The 13,556-nt window shown below is 40.4% G+C and overlaps 2 protein-coding genes across 2 annotated transcripts; both read right to left on the reverse strand.

Annotated features, from left to right (window-relative positions):
* Positions 1-297: 297 nt before the first annotated feature.
* On the reverse strand, positions 298-5,981 carry clic5a (chloride intracellular channel 5a). Its single transcript, XM_072690338.1, has 6 exons — positions 5,726-5,981; positions 2,790-2,899; positions 2,012-2,137; positions 1,814-1,920; positions 1,453-1,634; positions 298-787 (listed from the first exon to the last, which is right to left on the reverse strand). Exons 1-6 carry the CDS (start codon positions 5,786-5,788, stop codon positions 623-625), a joined length of 753 nt encoding a protein of 250 aa, XP_072546439.1. The 5' UTR covers positions 5,789-5,981; the 3' UTR covers positions 298-622.
* A 1,740-nt stretch (positions 5,982-7,721) lies between these two features.
* Positions 7,722-13,453, reverse strand: enpp4 (ectonucleotide pyrophosphatase/phosphodiesterase 4). Its single transcript, XM_072690340.1, has 4 exons — positions 13,284-13,453; positions 11,671-12,551; positions 11,332-11,502; positions 7,722-10,025 (listed from the first exon to the last, which is right to left on the reverse strand). The coding sequence occupies exons 2-4, from the start codon at positions 12,503-12,505 to the stop codon at positions 9,652-9,654; spliced, it is 1,380 nt and encodes a 459-aa protein (XP_072546441.1). The 5' UTR covers positions 12,506-12,551; positions 13,284-13,453; the 3' UTR covers positions 7,722-9,651.
* Between the last annotated feature and the right edge of the window lie 103 nt (positions 13,454-13,556).

Genomic DNA, 13,556 nt, shown 5'->3' on the forward strand with positions numbered 1-13,556 from the left:
TTTCAATCCAATACTTTTCAGAAAGTGGGTTTATAAGCAGAGTTTTGCAAATAATAGCTAAGGTTACATTACATAAATTACATTCTCATATCTCATATCAAGACATTACTGAACCAAGTCAGAACCAAACTACAGAACAAACAAAAACAGGTCCAGTTGACATTGTATGTCTGAAGTGGACACTAGAGAACACTGTTTCATTCAACACTGGTAATTAGACTGTGTATAAGACAGTAACAAACAATAGAATAGCAGCAGAAGATACATACTCTGAAACAAAATGCAGTTCAGTGGCACAGTGTAATCTCAAGCCCATTACAGAGTTGCTGATAAAACGAGTTCATGCCACTTGCACCAGGGGAGTAAAATGGCAACAGCATGCAAAGTGTACACAGGCAGCATTAGAACCAGGCAACAGTCTATCTAGGGCATTTAAAGGACCAATCCAATATGGTGTCCTCAAGGCAACACACACAATAAAGCAGATCACTTCAAAATCCCTTCTGACAGACGAGTGAACCAATGAACACGACACCTTCTTTCGAATGCTGAGGAGTTCATATACAAAACTGTAGTTTTGTATATGAAAATTAGTGCATAAGTGAAAAAGTTGGTTTAGGGGTCACTTGGACAGCCTTTTGGCGACGTCCTGGTAGGCCAGCTCTATCTCCTTGTCTGCTGCACATGTGTTGATGAACTCATCTCGCGCATAAGCATTTTGTAGATAGCGCCACACTCCTGTGTAGTCTGAAGGTATGTCAAAGTTACGGTACTTCTTTGAAACAACCTGAAAATGAGAAATTATTTGAATGTTTTGAAATAATTCAATACAAAATAATACAACAATACAAATGAAAATTAACATGTAAACAGACATTCTGAGTGGTTTGATGTGAGTGGTTTGTTGTTCTGTTCTAGAAAACAGGGTCACAAATGTACACAATGGTGTTACAGGAACACAGACACCCAAAGTGTTTCCAGAAGCTACATTCACTGTCTGAGATATTGTTTTTCTGATGGTTTTGGGAGGTACTGACCACTGCATACCAGACAAGACCAAGACCTGCCTGATGTTTTGGATATGTTATGACCTATCTAGTCATCATATTTTTCAACATAACACCACAATTGACTGCTCACTTGCGGCCTCCTACCTCTTGACAGATGCCATTGTAGATAAAGATTATCAATATTTTTCACTTCACCTGTCAGTGGTGTTAATATTATAGCTGATATTTGTTTAGCCTTTTATGGTGGAGAGATATATGCAGATTGTTGTAAGGCAAAATCAAACCAACAGAAGGACCTCTCACTTTTCATGCTGTAGACACTACAACCCCTAAATCATGCAGTACTTTTGGAAAAACAGTGAAAACTGGAGAAAGAACTCTAAATCAAGTATCTTGGGTACCTCAAAGTATAATGGATGATACCACATACTAGCAGGCTTACCTTGACAACATGTAGTTTAGGGAGGAGGTTGCAGTCTGCCAGTGTTAATTCATTGCTATCCAGGTATTTGCGAGTGGAGCACTTTTCTTCCTCCATGCTGTCGGCATCAATCTCTTCAGGTAGAGGGGTGTTGAGAAAGTTGTCTAATTTCCTAAGGGCCTTCAACAGCCCCTTCTCAAGGCCTGCAGGGCAACATACAAAACAGATATATCCTTTTGCAGCAGAAATACCCTTTTGGCATCTCATCTTCTGCTGACTATTGACTGTATGTGGATGAACCATGGCAGGTATTTTACTTTGATCAACAACAGCATGTCACTAAATCCTTAATCAGTAATTGGTAATTGGACATTGCACTCACCAGCATTAGCCTCTGGCTTTGTGTTCTTAACATACGCAGAGAACTTAGCAAAGATGTCATTTCCTGCCGTGTTTGACTCCCTGTTTTTTGCCGCTAGTTTGGGATACCTTAAAGGAAGTCATAAGATATAAGACGTTACTGAACTTTTACACACACCTCCTACATCAGATGTTTCCACCCATGGCATTGGCCACCTACTTTGGAGGTGCTAGCATCTCTTCTAGGAACTCCTCGATCTTGTTGACATCGGTCCGTACTTCTCCATTGAAGGTAAGGAAAGGCGGGTGCGTTCCAGGGGCCAGATTATGAAGATCAGCTGGCTTCCTAATGAACAAGTGACATTTGTAAATTTAATGGAGTAATGCCTTATTTTAGCATTAGTCTTTATCATTCAAATGTGACCTAGTTTGGGTTTAGCTGGTTTAGGTCAGCTTTTTGATGCTCTAAGGTAATTCTAAGGTAAGCCTGCTACCAGTACTAGCAGGCGTACCTTGACAACAAGTAGTTTAGGAAGGAGGTTGCAGTCTACCAGTGTTAATTTATTGCTATCCAGGTATTTGCAAGTGGAGCACTTTTCTTCCTCCATGCTGTCTGCATCAATCTCTTTATGTATAGGGGTGTTGAGAAAGTTGTCTCGTTTCCTCAGGGCCTTCAACAGTTGTTCTTTACACTGTGTTAAAATTTCATGATGAATGGAAAAATAGAAATGCTCCAAAGAGACAGAATAAAATCTTATACATTGACTTTCATTAGAAAGTCAAAGGTTTCAACCCTCTCCTGTAAAGTTGCCCTTATGGAAATACAAGGTTTTGGTGTGACGACACAGGCTGTAGGAACTTAGGAATGAATTTTATATTATAAACATATATAATACATCAAATTCAACTCATTTTAATAAAGTGAGGAACAATGTTTCTACATATCATTATAGTTCAATAACATTGAAACTTAAAGTCCATTTAAAGAGTGCTGTTACCTTTTCAGATCTACAGTGGTGACATTGAACACCACCCCCTTTAGCCACAATATCATGAAGAGCCTTTGAGAGAACGGACAGTTCCCAATGCTCTCCCCATCACTGCCTGCCTAAGGAACAGCAAAACAAGAGATTTAAGAGGTTAAAACACCTTTTAAAGGGTTAAGAGGTTAAAAGACATTTGCAATGTTTATAATTTATAGCCTGGTAAGAATCAATGAGAGCTTGTTAAAAAGCTTTGAGACACTGTTCAAAAACAACACAACTTCACATGTGAGTCAGTGTCATGGGGCCAGACACAGGATTATTCCACCCTTCAAAAGCATCCAGCGTTCCATGAATCAGATGTAACCTTTTGTCCCAACAGTCTATGCCGGTGCAGCTGCAATTAGCAAGTCCCCTCTATACAAACAAAGCAGCAGTCAAAATCACAACTGAATTTCCATATCTGAAATGAGGAGACCATGCTATCCAGTGACAGCATTAAACCAGGCCAGTAAGCTGAGCTGGTCACTGAATCCTGGCTTGAGTTAAATTATTGATGGAAATTCCATTACCTGCCTCATTAGCCCTCGGCCCAAAGGCTTTGGGTCTGACTTGTCAACAGAACCTTGAGCTTGACTTCATCCTAACCCTTTCAATTTATGCAGTTTTGCCACTTCTCCACAGCAGGTTCAGAGGTTGACTACTTCAAAAGGTTATTTCAGGGAATGCTGAGGCCTGAGTTTCGTTTTATGATCTCAGACAAAATAACACAGAAAACTATTGCATTAACTTCCTTTTCAAAGGAACTTTCCTTTAAGCCCAACATTCCTAAAAGATCTGTCATTCTGCTATTATGTCTTCTCAGTCTACCCACCTCGATAGTTTTTAAAGAGAGCTGTCTAAAACCAAGATCAAGGTCAAGATAGAATTTCACTTGTTGATTTGTTAAAGGTCAGCAGATCCCAGATCTATGAGTACTGATGTATGCATGCCTAATCCGCCTGCATGTGAGGATTCTGGGTAGATGTATAGTTGCACTAACTGAATGTAGTAAAAATAGCTAAGTATTCACATTTTATCCTCTGAGATATTTACAACCCTCTCCAATGAAGGGTTATACATCTAAGATATCTAGAGTTATTATTATGATTGGTTATAAATGTCATAACTACATAATTAATGGCACATTATTATGATGTTTAATTTAAATTGTGCATCAACAGGCTTGATTTGACATTGGAATGTCAAATCATTAAGAAACATTTGTCATATATTGTTTTATGTCCAAACGTTTGTGGACATGCCTTCTAATGAATGCATTCAACAACTTTAAGTTTCACCCACTGCTGACACAGATGTGCAAATGCACACACACACACAGCTTGACTAGTCCCTGTAGGAACGTACTGTCAATAGAATAGGACTGGAGCAGATAAACATGAACACATTGGCACCTTGCCTAATGCCAGGCATAAGCTAGAGGGGTATGAAGGCCCCCATTGAGCTTAGGAGCAGTAGAAAGTCTTCCCTGGACAGTAGAGACAGTTATTCCAACAAAAGCAGGATAAACTCTTTTTAAATATTCTTGATTTTGGAAGAAACAATAAATTAGCAGTAGTCCCAATACTTTTGTCTATATACTTCAGACACACTAAATGGGCTTTATGAGAACATACTATGTTAAATGAATTTAATTCAATGCATCACTTGTTTCAGTACAAGTATTGGGACACCTGCTCATTCGGGTATTTATCCTGCTTGTGGCAGAGTAACTGTCTCTACTATCCAGGGAAGAAAGCTTTCTACTAGATTTTGGAGAAACACCCCACATCATTCCCATCTTTCCAACTTATCTCAAAAACTTATCCCATCATTCCAGAGAACACAGTTCAACTGCTCTACAGCTCAATGCTGTGGGGTTTATACCCCGCTAGCCCATACCTGTCATTAGGTATGCTGCGAATTGTCTCATGTTTATCTGCTCTAGAGAGTGCTATTCTATTGGCAATATGTCTCTACAGGGACTAGACAAGCTGTGTGTGTGTGCATGTGCACACCTGTGTCAGCAATGGGTGCAACTTAAAGTAGCTGAATGCATTCATATAAAGGGGTGTCCACAAACATTTGGACATATAGTGTATCATATTATAATTACACCACTTTCACTGCTGATGAGACTGTATTTACCATCAGTGGTGTTGTAGCGGTATTGGCATATCACTTGCAGTGATGGCCATATAACTGCCTAAGATTGCCTATTAGAGCAAACACCGTGGTCAAACCTGCCAGAGCCAGCCACAGAAAGCTCCACTGATCTGATTTAGCCTTGTGCAGCAGGTACACGGGGGAATTAGAGCGTGGAGTGTCGATAGGTAGGGAGAAATAATTCAGAAGGCAGTGTGGTTCCAGAGCGGAAAGACCGCCACTGAGACACCTGCCCGTGCCTCTTTAGCTCACTACTTTACTCTCAAAAGAAAATATTTTTTACCAACACTTGTGTTTTAGTGTTATTACTATTATAACACGTTTTGTGTCAGCAAACATATTGCACGTGATTGTGTAACACATCCTTGTGCTAATAAGATACACAAAATGTGTTGCTCTCAATTAGACACATACCTTTTAACCAAAGGGGCCTTAATGTAGGCCCACACTTTAATTCCGGCTCTAATAGATATCTGTTTTGAGAGTGTACTATCCCACCAACCAACAGCTGTCAACTCAGTTACACCACGCAAAACTAGAGTTACAGGAAACTCTTGAAATAGAATGTTGTTGACATGGACTTACAGTGATGGAAAGATGCATATGTGCAATGTCCAATATTTTAATATTTATTAGGTATTAATAAGGTATTTTATGGTCATTAATTGTGCTATGTAGCTTAATGTTAAGCTTTTGTAGTATCTATATGCATACTACAGTCAATAGCATGCCATTAGCATCCTTACCTTTACAAACAACTCAATGTCTGGATCCTTATCCTCCTCATTTGTTGAGGCCAAGTCAGTCATTTTGGTCCAGACTGGGCTGAAGTTCACTCCAGCCTTGTTTTGAGTATGCTAGTCCGTGTTGAGTTCCTGTCTGGATAGAATAGAGAGATCTTAAAGTAAAGAGAAGCTTCTTCACACCTTGCCGTACCCCCAGCTGGCTGCAGTGATGGTTTCAGCCCTGCAACAAGTGTATGTAGCTGAGGTGCAGGCTTGTTTTGATTTGGGCCCCGTGGGCAGCTGTCAGGGGGAGCACGCTCACACTCTCCCAGTCAGGCCAAAAATAGCCAGCGGAGAAGAGAAGGAGGAGCTCTGAGTGTCACCTCCACTCCCTTCACTCCTCCTCTCACTCTCTCTTTACCTCTGGCCTTTATGGACTGCTTGTGTTCAATCACTTTTCACCCCCTCCTGTAAAAAATAGTTCACCCTGAGTCACCCAGAGTCACTCCGAGGGCGTAGGCCAGTGATGTCCTGCTCACCTAGTGTGAAAATCCACATGGGGTGTTCCAGAGGGGACTAATTGCATGAAGGGTGAGTAATACCTAATGCACTGAAGGGAAAGGAATTCAGGGGATCAGCAACTGATAAATGGTCACTAATGCAGTTCATGCACCTTCTATCCATGCAACATGTGTTGGTGGTGGTGTCATTTGTTAGTGAAGTCATGTGAAATTCCTGGACACTTCATCAATGTATTGACTGAGGGGCCAGGGTAGGGAAGACATGTTTAGTGCTCTTGGAATTTACATACACCCCACCAAATCGCAAAAGCCATTCTTAGCTAAATGCTATGGCTACTTCAGGATAATATGGTAGTGAGGCTAAAAGTAATCGCTAGCTGACTGAGAGAAGTACTGCTCTGAGAAGAGTGCTCCTCTGGGTATCTGCACTACAGCCAGCAAGGGAGAGGGATACTGGGCTAAAAAATGGATACTAGGCTAAATTTGAACCCTTAGGTTTAAATAGGCTTGTTAAACTGAAACTAAGCACATATTTACGCATTAAGAAAAATACTAATAAAATCATTATCCACTAAAAAATCTAAAAATCTAATCTAATTAATAAATAGATAACTTTAACAAGAGACAGTTGAGGTACAGAACATAATCTTCAGCTGCTGTAATATAGTGCCTAGTATTTGATCTATGTAACTGCAACCCACTTCTCCACATTGTGTACAAATCTACAGAGAAACAGCTAAACCTCTTAAGAAAGGTCTTTTCCAGCACCAATGACCAACATCTAGGACAATCCAGTAAAATCCTGGATTTGTGGAAGCCCTATAATATGGACTGTATTATAAAAAGATTACATGTAAAAGGCTGCCAAAAGTCTTAAATAAATTTAGACAGTTTCACAATAACTGGTATTTTCACTGCTGTTTCACATACACACACATATCACTACTACTGAAGTGAGTCAGTGGTGGGCTATGGGCTAGGGCAGGGAATAGGCAATAAAGGAACATTCCACTGAGTCTTTTCTAAATATAGAGCCCTACTCAACACCAACTCCTCCCCTTGACCCATACAGACTATACTCCTGTACTTAAGCAACACAACTATTAAGGTCACTCAAAACTCTTACACCATCAGATTGGAAACTTCCCCATCAAAAAGACTAAGAATGCTTGGATTTGGCTACAGTACAGTAGTTTTTGTAGTTAATAACAACTGTGTAATGAACCACATTTTTCTAAATAAACAGATCAGACAAATCATACAATTCCGCCTGAACTTCAGAATATTAGACAATAAAACTCACAAAAGTCATTATCAAAAGTGATTCCAGGAAATCTGAACAGGAATCACACAATCCATAGAGTGACCTCTAGTGGTTCATATAAAAGCAAAATAACAACACCAAGTACTGCCCTTAGGAGACTCCCAGTCATAATGTTCCTTAAGAACAAGAAACCCAACATTTACACAGATAAACAAGCCTTTAAACATAAACGCTTGTTTTAGAGATTTATTTATATCTATTAAAAGGATTTATTGTTTCCTCACACAAATACCAGTACCCAATTTCAGAAGACAGTCTGGCGTAGTAGTTCTTGCATAGATTCAGTTATACTTACAGTGCAAACTCTGCCTTATATACCTCAAAAAAAAAAACTTGATTCATGGGGTTCTTAAATTCTCCACTACAAACATAAATAACAGACTGAAAACATCCTTTAATAACTCCTAAGCTAGCATTTTGTGAAGGCCTAAGCTATACATTAGAGAACATTAAAAACTATTCTTATACCACATACCATGATTAAAACAAATAAGTACCACAGAAATAGAAAAATATAGTTTCTTTAAACAGTATCTAATTAACCTTAAATATCTAGACTCTTGAATGTGATTAAATAACAGGACTCTGATTCACTGAGAAAGTGGAGAATAATTACATTCTCTGCATCCTTAATGACAGAGATCTGACCTACAGTAACAAATGTAACACACACAAAAAGAAAAGGGTACACAGTCCTGTAGGAGTCTAGACAGAACAACACTTTAGGTCTACTGTGCATTCAGTGGACTCATTTTTAAAATACAGACCAAAAAAACAATCAAAATGATTTAAAAGAACAGAGTATTCCTGTATGTTTCAGTGCACTTTAAATAAGCTATTTTGTTGAGGCAATCATAAGGCCTCAAGTGAAAACACAATACTCATTATAGTGTACTTAACACTGGCCCTAAGGTATTTATAGTATTGCGCATATACACCAAAGAGCCAAAACATTATGACCACTCACAGAAGACGTGAATAATGATTTTAGTTATCTTGCAACAATGGTGGGAAAGTTTGATCCTGGAGGGCTGGATTCCTGCCCAGTTATGTGCTTTTCCTAATCAATCACACCTATTTCAACTCCCTTCCTAATTGTAAACCTGGTTTAGTAGGTCTGTTCGAGCAGAGAAATCATCCCAACCCTGGGCAACCTCAAGGCTTGCGCCTGGTCAGCAGTGAACAGACAAATCACAAACCAGCAAACAAGGAGATGGACAGCCAAGACTCATCAATGCGTGAGAGCAAACAAGGCCATCCGACCAACAAAGGTCCAGGGGCACCATGGCTCAAGTCAGCAGCTCCACCCTACAACTTGCAGGACTTGCAAAAAAGGATCTGCTGCTAACGTCTTTGTGCCAGATACAACAGGACACCTCCAGAGCATATTAGGCAGGGGGTCTTAATGTTTTGGCGCATCTGTGTATTAAATTATCCAAACAATGGCTGCTTTTGAAATTTAAAATAAGTATACAATGCCTTATTACTGCATCACAATGGAAAATGTGTAATTATAAACAGGCCTCATTGCAGGCATCTTAGCATGATCTTAATACCCCCTTTAAATGTACACCAATTTTTTAAAAATGTTTGTGGACACCCCGTTAAACAAAAAAAAACATTCAGCTACTGTCCAAATCAAAATCACAGAAATGTTCCAAATTGTAGTAAGCCTTCCCTGGACAGTAGAGACAGTTACAAAAACAAAAGCAGGATAAACTCTTTTTCAATACCCCTGATTTCAGACGAAACAACAAATGATCCGGTGTCCCAATACTTTTGTCTAAATAGTGTACTTTGACCAAGAAAAGCTGGAAATTATTACTGGCTATACCTGGATATTATTAGGAGTTAAAGAAGCCTAAATATTCCCCAAGTAACTGACCATCTTATTCTATGCATAGATAAAACTAGGTTAGCAGTTTTTCTTTTGTCCACAAATAAGCTGTTAAGTAAAGTCCTTGACTCTTGTCCGAAACTCTGTGCCTGATTGTCTTATTTGCTTTTTCACTTCTTTGGCCATCATCTCACACATGCCTGAACAAAATTAAATGCCCTCCATTTGATAGAATGCATGCCTCTATTCAAATACACTTAGTGGCTCACTCAAGCAAAGGGTCATCGTCATCATCATCCTCCTGCAGCTCTAAGCGAGCAAATGGCCGTGATGATGACGGCTCTCTGTTCTTCATCAGTCTGAAGAGGAATGTGAGTGTGGTGAGAACTATGAAGACTCCAATCACTATGCCCACCACAACAGCCAGGTCCGTGCATGTCTGACTGATCAGCATACAGCGTATGTGTGAGAAGCTGCCATTATTGGGCATCTCTGGGATGCCTAAGATGTGACACATGAGTGGATACAGGTCCACACTGTTGATGCTGTCCATGCGGTAGCCTTTACGAAAGGCAGGGCCATGGGCTGCCAAGAAGGGGTGCATACTGCGGAGGGAGTTATCGTAACCATGATCTCCCACTGTGAGAGGAAAAAGTGCAGTTAATAAGCATCCAATAATTAAAATATTAAAAGCAAATATTTAGGAAAAAAAAATTGAAATAGCATTTAAAAGTAAAATTCTATCAACAATATGCCCGTTCTCTTTTTTCCACCCAATCTTAGATAATTACCCAACCCACTCGTTAGTACTCTCCCCCTATCACATGATGCTCCCAACACTGGGAGGGTAAGGACTGACGCAGGTCTACTTCGACATGTGCAACCAGCCTCACTAAGCAACCGACACACTCAGAGGAAAGCATTAGGTACCCAGCTCTGACGCATCGGCTAACAGACACCCGTACCGGTCAGCATCACGTGGAAGTGATGTGGGGAGAGAAAGAGAGCCATCTACCCACCCGGAGAGAGCAGGGACAATTGTGCTCTCTGAGGCTCGGGCTGCTGATGGAAGGCAGCATGACCCAAATACGATATGCCTGTTATGCTCTGGTTCTCAACGGCTGAATAAGAACCCAATTTTGGGGAAATGTGCTTCGCAGGTGTTTTTTTAATTCCTTAATTTGTGCAGGTATTAGAGAGCTTGCAGTATCTAGTCATGATAAAAGAATTCTGGACTTTGGTTTTACCGTTTGATCAGAGCTGTGCCAAGAACTGGGGAGCTTAGTAAGCATGAAGGGACTGGTGGGCCTCCACAGCTGATGATTCTCATCATAGTGAAGAAATATCCCCACATACTTGTTAGACAGATCAGCAAGTGTGGATTTGTCTGCGACTACTGTCTGCTGAAGACCTAAATACTGAAATGTTCTAGTCAAATACACAAACCACTAGTAAGAATGGTTAGTGTACACTATGTCAAAAGTATGTCAAAGACCCTGTTGTGTTCTGGAGAAAAATGGGTTTGTTTGTTTTTTGTGGACAGAACAGACCAAGATTAACTTGTTCAGAAAGTTGTCTGCAGACAGTAATCACAGAAAAATCCAAACTTGCTTCCTGGATTTATGATGAGAAATCTTCTGTCACCAGCTGTGGAGGTCCACTATCCCCTTCATGATTACTAAGCTCATCAGTTATATTGTTTACCTTATTAATATTATTATTGTTATATTGTTAATAATAATAATATTATTAATAATATTTTAACCAATTCAGTAAACCTATGATGTGACAGATGTTGTATTATTGTTTCTTAACTTTATAATATTTTCCTTGATGTTCTTTAGCACAACTCTGGTCCAAATTTTGACAAACCACAAAAGCAGACTCAAATTATCACCAAAAGCATTAATGCATTAAAATACCTGAACAATCAGACAACACTTACAACGTGGGAGGTTGCCTTGCTGAACAATTGTCCAACCTTCATCAGCCACCAAAATGATTGGTTGAATCCTCTCGTTGTTTCTGTAGTGCAGTCTATCAGGTATTGCATCCTTCAGGTAAGCCTTCATGTGAGTATGGCAGTTACTAAGGTTGTTGTATAGATCTGTGGCCTCTGTAAACAAACAACAAAAACAAACAAACAAATAAATAAGTACCAAATATGATCTGATATGATATGATAGAACTTCCACTAAGCTTAAACATTAAATGGCAATAAGAATTAGCCATTGGATTTACTAAAGTTGATGGTAAAAACATCAGTTCAATGGCAAATACCAACCAATTAGAGGCAAAATGGCAGCCACTGGAGTGAGGTCCACCACAACATAGCTGTTGCGACTGACACAATGGTCCAGCTGAATAAGTCGGTCTTTGGAGCACTGAGCCATGCCATGGTCACTTGTAATAATCACATTAATCCTTCCCCAGAGCCCTGTCTGGTTGAGCTGCTCCATCACAAAGCCTACATTATCGTCCACCTCTTTCAGTGCCTTGACCATTTCTGTTGTGTTTTCTGGCCCATACATATGTCCGGTATGGTCAGGCTCCTCCCAGTAGAGAGCAGCAAACTTGACGGAGTCGTCTTCGGTCATCCACTTTGTTATGTTTCCCAGTCTCTCCCTGAAGCTCACCTTTGAATCATATTTCATGAAGTGTGTTGAGGTATGATTTTGAATCATGAGGTCTGTTCCTGGCCACATAGCAGCAGCGGATTTATAGCCCCATTTCTGCACAGACACCCAAATGGGTGTTGCTTCGTTCCACCAGAAAGGATCATCATCATGTTGAACAGAGAAATTCTTTTTTGTCAATGGATCAAACATTTGACTGGCCAAAATGCCATGGCTTTCGGCATACAGACCTGTAGCAAGACTGTAATGGTTAGGAAAAGTTTTAGTTATGAAGACATTGGTGAGATGGTCGATAAGAACCCCATCCGAGAAGAACTTCTGCAGGTTAGGGAAAGAGTAGGTCTTCAGATAGTCTGCCCTGAAACCATCAAACGATATTAGCAGAAGTGGTGGCAAGTCTTTCTGTGTTCCATTTCCTGAATTTAGAGAGACGGACGATTCATAACAGGCTGCTAAAACACACAGAAGAGCCTTGAGATGCATCCTGTGGGCATGGATGAGAATATTACCCCCGTATAGCCTCCGTTCTCTGCAGGAAGAGATGAAAGTGTTGTCAAAAAACATGTTCATCATAATAACTGGCATTTTGGCAATTGCACTGATTGAAGGTTTATCCGATTAGTACTGGAGACCATCTTCACGGTGAAAATATGCTGGGAATTTGTCTGAGTTAACATAACAATACATAAATGTCAACACAGTTCCTGGTACCAGCTGCGGGTAACTGCATAAACACTTTGAGTCATCTTGATGTTGATGCAAGTTTTTCCAGCTTACCAGGGAATGAGTGGCATGAAATTAAAATCTGTTGAGCAGGTGCCCAGTTTCCTATCTGAAACTGAATCCCTTAGTAGTTCCTTGGCTAGCAATATGGATTACAGGATCCAAGCAAAGCCCAGCTCTGTTACTTTTACTACCCTGCAATGTTTAAGGCCACAAAGTAAAACAAGGAAGCGTTGCTCACTGGCTACTGACTACAAGTTAGCTGCTGAGCACAAAGACTGTTGGTATTTTATTAAAACCCCTTGAGGCATTTCGATTAGATACCGTTTTGACTGCTCAGTAAGAGGCACTGCACGCCAGTGCAGGTTGTCACTACATTGCCTTTGAGAAACGCACTTAAAGAAAAACACCACACTGAACCAGACGATGCTCCCGAGAAGAGGAGGACCGTCCTGACCATCTGTCGATTAGCAGATCAATACAAAACACAGACCAAGCTAGCTAAGCTACAAACACACGGAAAACGACTGTAACCTACCTTTAAAAGTACGCACGACCAGATTTAACAGCACTTACGGTAGGCCAAAATCAACAGACAAACTAAAACGACCGATTTATCACAAAATTAGCGAGCAACTGTCAGGCATTTTTAACGTTACACATATGACGCCCGGTTTCTCGCTTCCTCAACAATGTCCTTCTCCTTGCGTAGACGTTAGATGGACAGGGCGAACAGCCAATCAGCACCGTTCACTCCACCAGAGGACCCGCCCACCAGGCAGGTGCTTCCACACGGTGCTGAACCGCGAAC

The sequence above is a fragment of the Salminus brasiliensis genome, chromosome 10 (genome assembly GCF_030463535.1).
Source record: "Salminus brasiliensis chromosome 10, fSalBra1.hap2, whole genome shotgun sequence".
NCBI lineage: Eukaryota > Metazoa > Chordata > Actinopteri > Characiformes > Bryconidae > Salminus > Salminus brasiliensis.